This window comes from Heptranchias perlo, chromosome 6, assembly GCF_035084215.1.
Source record: "Heptranchias perlo isolate sHepPer1 chromosome 6, sHepPer1.hap1, whole genome shotgun sequence".
NCBI lineage: Eukaryota > Metazoa > Chordata > Chondrichthyes > Hexanchiformes > Hexanchidae > Heptranchias > Heptranchias perlo.
The window spans coordinates 23,091,194-23,104,733 of record NC_090330.1 but is presented as its reverse complement, the minus strand read 5'-3'; the positions used below and the strand labels follow the sequence as shown (position 1 = coordinate 23,104,733).

At 40.8% G+C, this 13,540-nt stretch overlaps 1 protein-coding gene across 2 annotated transcripts; it reads left to right on the top strand.

The window, feature by feature from the left end:
- Positions 1 to 662: 662 nt before the first annotated feature.
- On the top strand, positions 663 to 13,233 carry ccna1 (cyclin A1). 2 transcript variants are annotated; one of them, XR_010963134.1, is made up of 9 exons: positions 663 to 901; positions 1,081 to 1,342; positions 1,593 to 1,720; positions 2,483 to 2,706; positions 2,901 to 3,102; positions 8,912 to 9,025; positions 9,833 to 9,966; positions 10,046 to 10,283; positions 12,695 to 13,233. XR_010963134.1 is itself a non-coding variant. In XM_067985393.1 (8 exons), the coding sequence occupies exons 1-8, from the start codon at positions 749 to 751 to the stop codon at positions 10,122 to 10,124; spliced, it is 1,296 nt and encodes a 431-aa protein (XP_067841494.1). In that variant the 5' UTR covers positions 663 to 748; the 3' UTR covers positions 10,125 to 10,821. The 2 variants fall into 2 exon arrangements, 1 of the variants encoding a protein (XP_067841494.1); XM_067985393.1 differs by lacking the exon at positions 12,695 to 13,233 and having other exon boundaries at positions 10,046 to 10,821.
- Positions 13,234 to 13,540: the final 307 nt, after the last annotated feature.

The window sequence follows — 13,540 nt, the reverse complement described above, 5'->3', positions numbered from 1 at the left end:
GCACAGGCACGATGGGCCGAACGGCCACTTTCTGTGCTGTATGATTCTGTGAATCTCTTCCAGATATCTTCGCATGTTGAATTTTCCACATATATGTGATATGAATGCAGCCATAGGTGGATATTTGCTAGCATTCAATGTAAATTACAGAAATTTAATGTCTTTCAAAAAATTACAAATTTTGATCAGGTGTCTATGCTACATTGCAACTTATGACGTAAAACAATACACGTTATGATTTTTTGCACCAATAATAAAATCTCTCTATTTCGGAATGATGTTCACGTGCAGCCTATTAGGACATTGTCTGCTCCGACTGTCAGCAGCTTTAATAACCCAGACGATGTTTCTGTAGTTTGACCACTTTCCCAAAGATGCTGTCTCTCCGTCACCTTGGTAACGCGCAGCCGCAGGAGCGATGCGGAAGTCACGTGACAACCAGTAGCGTGCTGCGTTACCATAGAGCTGTTGATTAGAAGCGCACGTGCAGTAATAACGGAAGGTGATTGGTGGGATTCAATAGACGCGGGCTGATTGAAAGTAATTTGCTACACGATGGAACCGGAGCGAGCTGCTCTGCGCTCGGAAAACAATTAAACCCACTCCCATATATATCTGGCTTTACTAAGGCGCTTACTCTTAACTTTATTTGGAAGGAATTGTTTTAAGCAAGTCAAGGATTAGTTAAGCCTGTATATATATATTTTTTAAAGCTGTTTTGCTTTGTGTTAAACTAACATTAGCAACCATGTACAGGAATAATGCTGCTGGGGCTGTAAAGCGAAACGCTAATCAGGAAAATATTTGTATTGTTCCACAAAGTGGTCCCGTTGTTCAAAAACAAAGGACCGTTTTGGGGGTGCTGAATGAAAATGATCAGCAAAGGCGCTCACTTTGTCAGGTAAAATCTATTCACTAAATCCGTTATTTTTGGGGCTAGGTCTTGGAGCTGTATGTTAAGACTTAGAGATTACGTTTTCTTAAAAAAAATGTTGAACTATTATTGCACTGGAGCTTTTATTTATTTCAGCGAGTTTGCAAACTGTCTGACCTTGACCCCATTCTAACCTGTTTCGTCAGGCTCCTCTGAAACCATATGATATCGTTGCACCGGGTACAGACAATGGCCTCACTTCGGCTAAGAGCAGCACTACTTTCTTTGAATGTCCGGCTACTTTTGTGTCCAACCCAAACTTCAGTATTTACATGGAGGATGAAGTCCAGGATGAGGTCGAAGTCTCCGAATGTAACCTGACCTCCGAACTGGAGACTAAACTTGGAGAAGTTGGTAGTATCTCCAAACAAGCGGACGACTATTGCTTGTTCTTGGACCTTAGTGAAGGTAACTGCAAGATATGAACTGGAATTTTGGTATCGCTCAACGCTAATGGCTCTGAAGCTATTTTCTAACTGGGGATGAACGCGTTACCATTAGAAGTTAGCTTTTATTTTCGCTGCTAACACGATTGGGTTTAAAACTTTAAATCATTCGTTCACACTAAATTGTTTTTGACTGCATTTCAGTTTATACGTTCACGAGGCTTTTTGTTCGCCTGTTTCAAGTACCTGTTGAGTTTTTTTTAATTCCGCAGTTTCGCCTATGCTGGTAGATTCAACAATTCGCTCGCAGCGTTCCCATGACGATTTGGATGAGCACGTAGATTATCTCGCTGTGGAAGAATATGCAGAGGACATTTATCGATACCTTAGGGAGGCAGAAGTGAGTTTGCCGCACTGGGGTAGTACTCTAAATTAAGTGTGCCGCTTTAATCCCAAAGGAACCAGTTTTAGGTTACGAAGCGACATTCAACAATTTAACAAAATTGATTGTCCTGGTAGTGATACTTCGGGTTTTATTATGGCACTGTCTTTTTGGTACTTCCCTCCATTAGGCTGCCTAAAACTGCTGTGTATCGTCCTGCTGCAAAAGCTACATTTAAAGTCTACTTTTGCAGTAGAATTGATAGTCTTACCGGCAACCAGCAGAGTACCGGCCAGCTTGAACATAGATGAGTTGATCAGAGGGCAATGCAGTCTGAAGCGCATTTTGCAGCGAGCTTGTGACATTGACGTTTTGCCTGACCTGAAGATGTATCGAAATGAAGCAGACCTGAAATAGACCAATCTTAATACAAATTGCAACTGTACAGTCCGCATTAGGTCCTATCCAAATCGTAGAATTAATTGAAGGATTTGAGGTAATGTTCTTAAAGCATTAAACATTTGCCTAACTTTGCAAAACCATGCTTTTATTGAGACGACTAGAGTTCTAGTTTCTGTTTCTACGTTCTTTTTCTTTCCCGCCCCTGGGTGGGGGGAGAAACACGAGAATTAGACTAATAAATGAGTCAATCGCAAGAATTTTAGGCACTGCCGGAGTGGCAAAAATGAGAACGGGTTCCTGTTCTCTGGTGCCAATATTTGAAGGTCCGAATGAAGTGGATGCAATGTTTAAATTTTTTTTCTAAACTTTTTTTTTCAGGAAAAATGTAGGCCAATGTTTGGGTACATGAAGAAGCAGCCAGACATAACACCCAGTATGCGCTCCATCCTTGTGGACTGGCTTGTAGAAGTTAGTGAGGAGTACAGTCTGCAAACTGAAACTTTGTACTTGGCAATAAACTACTTGGACAGATTCCTGTCATGCATGTCGGTCCTTCGAGGAAAGCTGCAACTTGTAGGGACAGCTGCCATGCTTGTGGCATCGTAAGTTATTACTTAAAATCGCGAACTACTGCAGTGAAGTATGTCTCTAACAAAAAAATATCGATTTGTGACTCGAGGGTTGTTATTTGAAATTTGTAGTCTCTAAATGGAAATAAATTCCAAGAACATCAGTTTGAAATGAACAGTTGCATATATACTTAGAACTTTTTATAACTTCTCCTCTCTCCCCCTAGGAAATATGAGGAAATATATCCACCAGAAATGGATGAGTTTGTCTACATAACAGATGACACGTATACAAAAAAGCAACTCTTGCGCATGGAGCACCTCCTACTCAAGGTTTTGAGCTTTGACATGACTGTACCAACAGTCAATCAGTTCCTAACGCAGTTTTTGAAGGAAGAAACTAGTGGCCAAATGGGAACCCTAGCTATGGTATGTATATCTAATTTGTGGGTAAATTCAATTTCAGCCCACTGACTAACTGGACTCGCACATGATTTAGTTTGGCATGAAGTGAAGGAATGTCGAGATCCTAAAGATGTAGTAGGAAAGCTTTTAAAGGTGAAAGGTAGTAAGATGAAATTTTTTTTAGATAACTCCTTAGTAGAATTGAAAGATTCGCCTCTGGTGGTGCAAGAGACCAGCTGTAATTCCATCAAATGGATGGTGTAGATTGGAATGAAGACTTAAACAAAGTAGTGGCAGGAAGGATTTGAACTTTTTTTACAGGCATTTTAAGAGGGGTTAAAACCAGACTCCAATGTGCCAGCTTGCTTTGCTTCAACTGTTAATCAGTGGTTAGATAGGTGTCTGAGGGAGAATCCAAAACATTCAATCTTCATAAAGGCTTATTTCAAATATTTGGCAGCTTTGCTGGAAGAGTTTATCCTTGTCTGAGATCAGACAGATACTCATAAATGCTGAAGGAAATAAGCTCTTGCCTAGGATTACTGATGTGCTAGTTTAGGATAGCAGTGGTAATTAAGGGTCTTGTATTAAATTGCTAATAAACCAACAAATTAGCCATTAAGCCCATTCAACAAGTATGTGTTCTACTGCCTTGAGATTGGAGAATCATGAAAGCCAACAGGGGAAGTGAGTTCTCCATTCCACGGATAGTTTTTAACCTAGATATCCCCAGTTAAACACTGGGCCAGTAAATGTAACTGCTCTTGTAAGGGAGCAGTCAAACATGAAATCCAAAAAGATGAAACGTCCCCTTTTTCCTTTGCTACCCACATGCCAGCGGAGGTGCTAAATATCACTTGCAAGCCCAAGTTAAACTTGCTGAATGTGGTGTGTGGGTTGGTGTAGAAAGGATCAAAGATAGAATTCTTATTTAGCCTGTTACTGAAACTCAACGTGAAGGAAGGTGGAAGATTTCAGGAGAAACACCAGGTGGAGGGACAGCTGTCAAATTGGCACACATATTGATGGCAAATCTCAAGAGTTAGTCTAAATGAATTGTAACTGCTTATCAAATCTGATCTGATGCCAAATTTAAGCGGGAATAACTGCTAGCTTTTGGGGCTTTTGAATTATAAGCAAACCAACATAAGGAACAAAAGTCTGGGCTGATTAATTACTTGGCAGTAAGTGTTCACGGCAGTCTCGTGGATCCCATAGATGAAACTAAGACAGCATCAGCAATGCACACTTTAATGCCCAAAGCAAAATCAGAGCTAAATGATGCCTCAAAGGAGTGAATGTAACTGGATTTTTTTTTTAAATCGCTACCTGTCCACATCAGCTTGTTTCCTGGCATTGGCTCTGCAAGGTCCTGATTGCTTGACTGAGTTTCATATCTCTGCTCATTAAGTCAGTCATTTGACTGTTTGCCTACTGCAGGATCCTAGTTTGGGCAGCCAGATCCTCAACAACTATGGGACTCACTGGCAAAATGGACTTTTTTTTTTAGATTATTAATCTCTGTACTGAGGATCAGCATGCAAGGGTCACCCAAAATATCTGTGAAGCCTGCAGCTAATATAATTGCTTATTTAATCAAGGTACTGAAGCTATAAGCAACATAAATCCCAAGGGTCTGGTAGCTGCAATGGTTAAAATTCATTGACTAGCACCTTGGGCCATCAATGGAATTTGTTACTATTTTGAATAGCCCTCTGGTTTAATTAAATCATGTGATATGGTATTTTGAGCTGCAGGTAAACATAGGTCCCAGTCTAGGCCAGTGACAACACAGCTATTCAACCCCCTTGAAAGGGGGTAGGCCATTGGTTGTCTGAAGTCCTGTGACAACTCTGGATAGAGACCTCAACTCATCTCTTTGAGGACAGTGGTCATATCTCATTGCCTAGAGCTAGAAAGTCATGGGTTCATGCCCCACTCCAGATACTTGAATGCATAATCTAGGCAGAGGTGTGCTACACTGAAGCACTATCTTTAGGATGAGATGTTAATAAAGACCATGTCTGCACCTCTGGTGGACACAAGATCCCACAGCATTATTTGAAGAGCATCAAGGGAGTTCTTCTGCACTGGCTAACATAATCTATAACTATCTTGGTTGGAGGATAAATAAACATTGATACCTATCACTTGCTGCAAGTTCATATCCCTTAAAATCATCACTTGGTTTCCAGGACTCCATGTATTTTGAACTGCTAAGCTGCTCCTTGAGCTTCATTTCAATAACTTCATTTGGCAAGTGATTTCTAATGACTTTCAATATTTGGGATAACCAGGAACACTATTCCATGGATGGGTTACAGTTGAGAAAGGGGCTATTGGATAATAAGTGCTGCCCTATTACTGTATACTTAGTGTGTTCACATTGCCACCTAGACAGTAACTTTAGTAATCTTGAGACCACTCATTATTTTATAGTGGGTGTGAGCACTCCAGTACATTAGTGCAGAAACTGAAATTGATTGTGTTGGCTGATCATACACTGGAGAATCCAAACCCAGCTCTAGGCAGCTAGAAAGGCTGGTATTGGCACAATGCTAAGCATTGGAGTATGCCACATCTACCAGTGAAGTCTAGCATTAGATCCACAAGGAATGTCTACACTTGTGGGGGGAAAAAAGTGTAGGCTAAATAGCCAAACACCAAGTGAATATGCTGGCACTTCGTCTCCACTGAAGTAGTGACCTTCTGTATTCACCACCTCCTTTGGGAGAGGAAAGTGAGATTGAGTAGAACTCTCAGAAGATCATTCAGCTGTCCTGACCAGCTAAGATCTTGCCTGATAGCAATAACAAACCATAGCAAGTTAACCATGGGCTCCTCAAATCCACCAATGTGTATATCTGTGCTACTAAAGTGAGGGTGGACCAAGTAAATATACTGGAAATAGGTCCTAATGCCCATAGGCATCATGGAGGGTTTACCAATTCATTTTTGAAATAAAGCTCTTGGCAAGGGTTAAACCTTTTTTCTCTTGGGAAGGGAGCATGCCTTTACCTGGTCTAGCCTATGACTCCAGTACCACATAAAGGTGGTTGACTCTTGCCCTTTAAGTGGCCTAACAAGCCATTTAGCTGTATTAAAAAGGCCCACCACTTTCTTGGGGCATCTAGGGATTGGTGACAAATGTCAGCAATGCCCATGCCTTCAATATATAAGACCTGATGGAAACTGACACCTGCTCCATGTATTGAAAATCATGGAGATGGTTCAGATACAATCTAGGCGCATTCCCATGAGTCAAAAGTAGGGCAACTAAAGCCAGAGCTCCCTGGATGACAGATAGTAAGATGAAATGGGGGGTGGAAAGGGCATATGAGATGTCAGGTTCAATAACATGAGACCCAGGCAGAATATAGCAAGTTGAGGGGAAGTGAAAGGAAATGAGGGTCAAAGAGTGAGAATAGACTGGCAGCCAACATAAGGAATCCAAAAGTTTTCTACAGGCATGTAAAAAGATAGTAAAAGGAGGGGTGGGGCTGATTAGGGACCAGCAAGGAGATCTACTCATGGCAGCAGAGGCATGGCTGAGGTTCTAAATGAATACTTTGCATCTGTCTTTACCAAGGAAGATGCTGCCAGTGTCAGTAAAGGAAGACATGTTGAGCTACTGGATGAGTTTAAAAATTGATAGGTACTTGAAAGGCTAGCTGTACTTAAAGTAGATAAGTTACCTGGTCCAGATGAGATGCATCCTAGATTGCTGAGGGAAGTAAGGGTGGAAATTGCAGAAGTACTGGCCATAATCTTCCAAACATATATGGGGATGGTCTAGAGAATTGCAAATGTTACACCCTTATTCAAAAAAGGTGTAAGGATAAACCCAGCAACTATAGGCCAGTCAGTTTAACCTCTGGTGGAGAAACTTTTAAAAACAATAATCCAGGACACAATTAAGTCACTTGGACGAGTGTGGATTGATTAGGGAAAGTATGCATGGATTTGTTAAAGGTAAATCATGTTTCAGTAACCTGAGTTTTTGAGGTAAGACGATTGAAATGGTGTATATGGACTTTCAAAAGGCACTTGACAAAATGCTGCATGGTAGGCTTATCAAGATTGCAGCCTATGGAATAAAGGGGCAGTAGCAACATGGATACAGAATTGGCTAAGGCGCAACAGTGGTGAACAGTTGTTTTTCAGACTGGAGGGAGGTGTACAGTGGTGGTCCTCAGGGATCCGTGCTTTTCTTATTAATGACTGAGTACAGGGCACAATTTTGAAATTTGCAGATGACACAAAACTTGGGAGGGTAATAAACTGAGTAGGATAGTGATAGACTTCAAGGTGATAGACAGGCTGGTAGCATAGGAAGACACAACAAGATGAAATTAATACAAAAATGCAAAGTGATACATTTTGGTAGGACAGACAAAATAAACTTGGAGGGCACAACTCTAAAAGGGATACAGGAACAGATCTGGGTGTTTATGTGCACACATTGTTCAAGGTCACAGGGCAGGTTGAGAAAGTGATTAAAGCATATGGGATCCTGAGCTTTATAAATAGAGGCAGAGAGTCCAAAAGTATTGAACCTTTATAAAACACTGGTTTGGCCACAACTAGTGTATTGTCCAATTCTGGGCACTTCACATCAGGAAAGGTGTGAAGGCCTTAAAGGGTGCAGAAGAGATTTATTAATGATTCCAAGGATGAGGGACTTTAGTTACTTGGATAGACTGGAGAAGCTGGGGTTGTTCTCCTTGCAACCATCTCTGTTCCAAGGAGATTTGATAGAGGTATTCAAAATCATGAAGGGTTAAGAACCAGAGGACATAGATTTAAGGTGATTGGTTCTTTTGCCAAAGGTGATATGAGGAAAAACTTTTTTGGTGAGTGGTTAGGATCTAGAATGCACTGCCCAAGGGGGTGCTGGAGGCAGATTCAATCATGGCTTTCAAAAGGGAACTGGATAAGTACTTGAAGAAATTTGCAGGGTGGGAGTGGGACTTGCTGGATTGCTCTTGCATAGAGCTGGCATGGACTCAATGGCCTCCTTCCATGCTGTAACCTTTCTATGGTTTGGGATCCCAAATACTTCATCCATTAACCTGACATTGTTATTGGCAAGTGCCAGTAATTGCAGAAGCCCAATTGAGCACTGAGTTTGACTTTAATATTGCAATTGGAATTGGACCATCTAGGAGATGTCACTAGTCAAACAAAAGGCTAAAAATCTAGTGAATAACCCTCATAGCTGGGTGCAGATTTACTGGGATTGATGCAAGGTGGAAGTGAAAAGTTAAAGGCTGCTTGGCTGCAGTTTTGTGAAGATTAATTTTATTTATTCTTGGGATATGGTGTTGCTAGCAAGGCCAGCAATAGTTGCCCTTGAGGGTTACAAGTGGGGAAAGCTGAAGAAAGCATTGGCTATCAATTTTAAGTTGAAAATGGATTAAGGCCATGAGGGTAAATGGGCAAGATTCATGGGAGTGAGCAATTTTCTTACGAGATGTTGGGCGACTGACTAAATTGTACACTCTGGCTATTCCCTTAGGCTAGATCGGAGAGCTTGATAGAACTAGAGACTGAAATATTTGTGAGCAGAACAAGTTGGCTTTAGTTTTGCCAACACTTGGCTGCAAGTTTCTATTTAGTTCAGATGTAGGCAGACTAAAAGATTAGGATGGAAAAGTAAAATAAATTGCTGCAAGAGCAAAAGGAAGAAATGTTACTGTAATGACAAGTGCCATTTCCAGTTAATTCTAAACAGTGTTGCACCAAGCCACGAGCTTACTGCTGACAGCCATTTGAAACCTGCTTTCAAAGTTCACTTGTACCAATTAGCTAACAATCTTTCTGTAATCCACAGTACATAGCTGAACTGAGTTTACTAGAAGCTGATGTATGTCTGAAGTACACACCCTCTCTGATGGCAGCAGCTGCATATTGCTTGGCAAACTATACAATCAACAAAATGTTTTGGGTAAGCTTTTTGTGCCCCTACATGCACATGCATTAAAAATTAAATGCTGGAAATACATGTCAGTGAGCATCTATAGATGACATTTTGGGTGTACCTTCAGAGCTGAACCCAATACAATATTGGAGCATTAACACCAGTCATAAAGGGGGTTAAGCTAAAGGATTAACAACTGCCTAATAGGCTGATGTAAAAGATAATCTGGCAAGGTGATGCAGAGGTATAAAGGACAAAATATGCAAATAGTGATAAGTCCACTCATGAATTAAGAAAAGCAGGGGAGGAAGACTAAAGTTAAAAATCAAAGGAAAAAAGCCCTTGCTTCAGATCCCTGCCTAGTGCTGTGCTGACAAAATGCTCTGCCCCAAATATCAATCCATGTCCTTGGAAACTAACATACCCTCCCCATTGCCATGAACACCTTCTAAATTGGAGTGCACCACTAAGATCTGAAATGCCCAGCAGCAAAACTGACTTGCTGTTCCTGAAGCTTGTAACATTTTTCCAGCACTCAATGCTAATTTTATCTTTCTGATTTTAAGGGTGTATGCCTTGTCATAGCCCGTCCAGTTGCTACTGACTTGTTTCTAGCTCTGAAGACTGCTGGCTAGTTTTCCCTTTTTTATTGCTTTAAATAACATTGCTAGCCAGTTCAGCCAAAGAATAAATTACTTTGCTAAGCATAATCTATAATTAACTGAAGGTTTCTAGGTGGATATAATTTCTAATTGTGTAGTCATGAAACTTTAAATTATAGACCAAATTTCAGAAACTAACCTTAAGGTAGTAACTCTTGTCTGCTTTTGACAGCCTGAATCTCTTGCTGCATTCACTGGTTACTCATTGATTGACATTGTACCTTGTCTGAATGACTTGCACAAGACCTTTCTCCAAGCCAAATTCCAGCCGCAACAAGCAATTAGGGAAAAATACAAGAGCTCAAAGTAAGTTTGCTTTTTTCTTTTTAATTCAATTAAATTTAGTGTGTTTAAAAACAACTCTTTAAATCTGCTTTTTCCCCAGGTATGTGAGAATTTCTCTCATTGAACCCCCTGTAACTTTACCTTTGCATGGACTTATTTCGAGTGCAATTGAAGGATGACAATGAAGCACGACAATGAAGCACTGCGATTCTTCGTATATGCTAAGACAGACTGAACTGGTCATATCAATATTAATACTTGAGGGACTGCTGCTGGTCAACTCCCTGTGGCTTTTGGCTGCTGTTGGATTGTGACCTTGTTTTATTGAACATTTTAAGGTGCAATTTTAAAACTACAGTATTTTATCTTTAATATATTTAAAAGGGCACTCTTCATGAAATTATAAACTTTCTAAATGTATAACTGTGGCTAGTGACTATTCAGTCACATGGATGGCATTTGAACAGTGCTGTTTTAAATGCAAATAACCATTCCCATTCTGACTTGATTAAGATTGTTCAGTATGAGGAATGACTGTTTATACTCTGCATTTGAACAACCAATAAATTTTTTTAAAACTATAGTACTCCAATAGTCATTTTAAGATGACTTGTATTAAAAATGTACTTGGAACCAAATGAAGGGTCAAGGCTTGAGGTGAAATAAATCTGGGGTTATGGTTAGGAACATGGGATGATGTGGAGATGCCGGTGATGGACTGGGGTGGACAAATGTAAGGAATCTTACAACACCAGATTATAGTCCAACAATTTTATTTGAAAATCAAAGCTTTCGGAGCTTACCTCCTTCGTCGAGTGAGTGAAGGGTTTTAAAATCACATAGCATATATTAGGCTGGGAGACAATCACAGCAATCAAAGGTGTTGTTGGTGTTCAGCCAGGTTAGCAATGGAAAACATTACATCCCAGTATACTGAATACACAATCTGTCAGATTACAGTGATTGCCTTGGCAACGGGCAGTTGCAGGGGCAGTCTGTAATCGCCATGTGTTGTTCTCTGATTTATAAATGCGTAGGCTTCGAGGAATTCCTGACATTTACCTGAGGAAGGAGGAAGCCTCCGAAAGCTTGTAGATTTCAAATAAAATTGTTGGACTATAACTTGGTGTTGTAAAATTGTTTACAATTGTCAACCCCAGTCCATCACCGGCATCTCCACATCAAGATTACACAGTACACAGACAGAGAATGAGACCTGAAAGTCAGAGAATGTCCAGTTGTATTAAAAACAGAACATCCCCCCCCCCCAGCTGGTGGGGTTACATGTAGCATGACATGAACCCAAGATCCCGGTTGAGGCCGTCCTCATGGGTGCGGAACTTGGCTATCAATTTCTGCTCGACAATTTTGCGTTGTCGTGTGTCTCGAAGGCTGCCTTGGAGAATGCTTACCTGAAGATCGGTGGTTGAATGTCCTTGACTGCTGAAGTGTTCCCCGACTGGGAGGGAACCCTTCTGTCTGGCGATTGTTGCGTGGTGTCCGTTCATCCGTTGGACACCGCGCAACAATCTCCAGACAGGAGGGTTCCCTCCCAGTTGGGGAACACTTCAGCAGTCAAGGACATTCAGCCTCCGATCTTCGGGTAAGCGTTCTCCAAGGCTGCCATCGAGACACACGACAACACAAAATCATAAAGCAGACATTGATAGGCCGTCCTCGTGGGTGCGGAACGTGGCTCAACCGGGATCTTGGGTTCATGTCACACTACACGTAACCCCACCAGCAGGAGAAAGTTATGTTTTTAATACAACTGGACATTCTCTCTTTTTTCGGGTCTCATTCTCTCTGTCTGTGTAATCTGACCCCCTGTGTATTCAGTATACTGGGATGTAACGTTTTCCGTGGCTAACCTGTCTGAACACCAACAACACCTTCTGATTGTCTCCCAGCCTAATATATGCTATGTGATTTTTAAAACCCTTCACTCACTCACCTGACGAAGGAGGTAAGCTCCAAAAGCCTGTGATTTTCAAATAAAACTGTTGGACTATAACCTGGTGTTGTAGAATTCCTTACATAGGAACATGGGAGGGGGAGAGGAGACTTTGTAGTCATCACTGCTCGTTTCCTGCCAATTGAATTCACACATTCACTTAGGTGAGGATGAGTAAATCCAGAATCAATGTAACCTTTGTCCTTTAACTTGTTGGCACAGTGTAGTCTTTGGGAGGGGGTAGAAGAGGCTGACCAATTAAGTGAAAGGCTGGCTTTTCCAGTATCTGTCATGGGTTGTATGCTTACATTTTTTAAATTTACAAGATATTAAAGTATTTTTGACTGTTTTCAAATTAAATAGGTGACATTTCATGAGCCTCCAGCTCATTAACAAGCATGTAAAAATTAATATTTAGAGCTTCTAGATGTTTACAGGTTGTATCTGTGAAACTAAGTCTTAGATCATTAATTCTATTCACTTATCTATTTGCTGGCAACGTGTAGTTCTGCTTTTCAAAGTAAATTCAGCTATATAATTGAAGTACAGCAAATTGTTTAATCCTTGGCCTCAGTACAAATGGCCAAGCTATGGAGGCACACTTAAGGGTACAGTAGTGTGGTGGCAATTACTGGACTAATAATCCAGAGACTGGGTTTGAAACTTGCCATTGCAATTTACAAATTTGAATATTTTTATAAAGTAGAAGTGACAATACAATTGTTGCTTTATTCATGCAAAGGAAATTAGTCCTTTCCTAGTCCAGCCTCTGACTCCTGTTTCTCACCAATGCAGTTGACTCTTAACTATCCTCCTCTGATGTGGCTGTAAGCAACATGCTTGTATCAAACTACTACACAGAACACCTGCACCACAGGGACTGCAGTGAAGGCACATCACTTTCTTGGGTGACAATGGATCGACAATAACTACTGGCCTTGCCAGTGATGCCCAAAGCCTGAGAATGGAGGGGAAGGCCCTAGGAATGGGGCTCTACAACTGAGATTTTTAAACCAAGAAAAATATCTAGACAACTTCCAAGTAAGGAGCTTTTTTGGGAAGGGTATTGATCAAGGGATGTGATTCAGTTGTGTGCAGTAGAATCAGCCTCCTTCATATCAATAATCTCCACTCATCTAACCCCACTAGTTTTCTGACTATTGAAATGAGCCATAAACCTCAATTTCCACCAGACTACCAGTAGGAATCAACTTGCCTTTACACCATAATTCAAGCCTATGGAATGTGTTCCCTATGAGATGGCATAAATGTAAATAGTCCTTCTTAATAGGGTTTAAGCATAAGGGGCAGAAAGCAGCATTCACTGTATAATGCTAGGGCATACAAGACTTGCATAACCATGTATGTGTATTAAACATTCCTCTGCTACACTGCTGGTTGCCTTTGCCTATATTGTCACTGGTCACAAAATAATTGACTCTAATGCATTTTAATGTAAGTATTAAGATATCTCTTCCAACTCACAAAGTGATAAACCAAGTTCAAACTTGCATAATTCTAGGTTATGCAGCCCTGCAACACCATTACATAAGATGCAGTAGCTAAATGGATCTTAGTACCTATTGTGTAGATGATTGTGCCTCCGGTCAATAGCAGTGGTTCTTGTGTTTCTGGTATAGG

What these genes read in the sequence shown, in the direction of transcription:
- ccna1 (XM_067985393.1), top strand. Translation starts at nt 749, where the DNA reads ATGTACAGGAATAATGCTGCTGGGGCTGTAAAGCGAAACGCTAATCAG. An exon ending in GTTCTTGGACCTTAGTGAAG is followed by an intron (nt 1,343 to 1,592) that starts GTAACTGCAAGA and finishes TTAATTCCGCAG; the next exon opens with TTTCGCCTATGCTGGTAGAT. An exon ending in CAATCAACAAAATGTTTTGG is followed by an intron (nt 9,026 to 9,832) that starts GTAAGCTTTTTG and finishes TGCTTTTGACAG; the next exon opens with CCTGAATCTCTTGCTGCATT.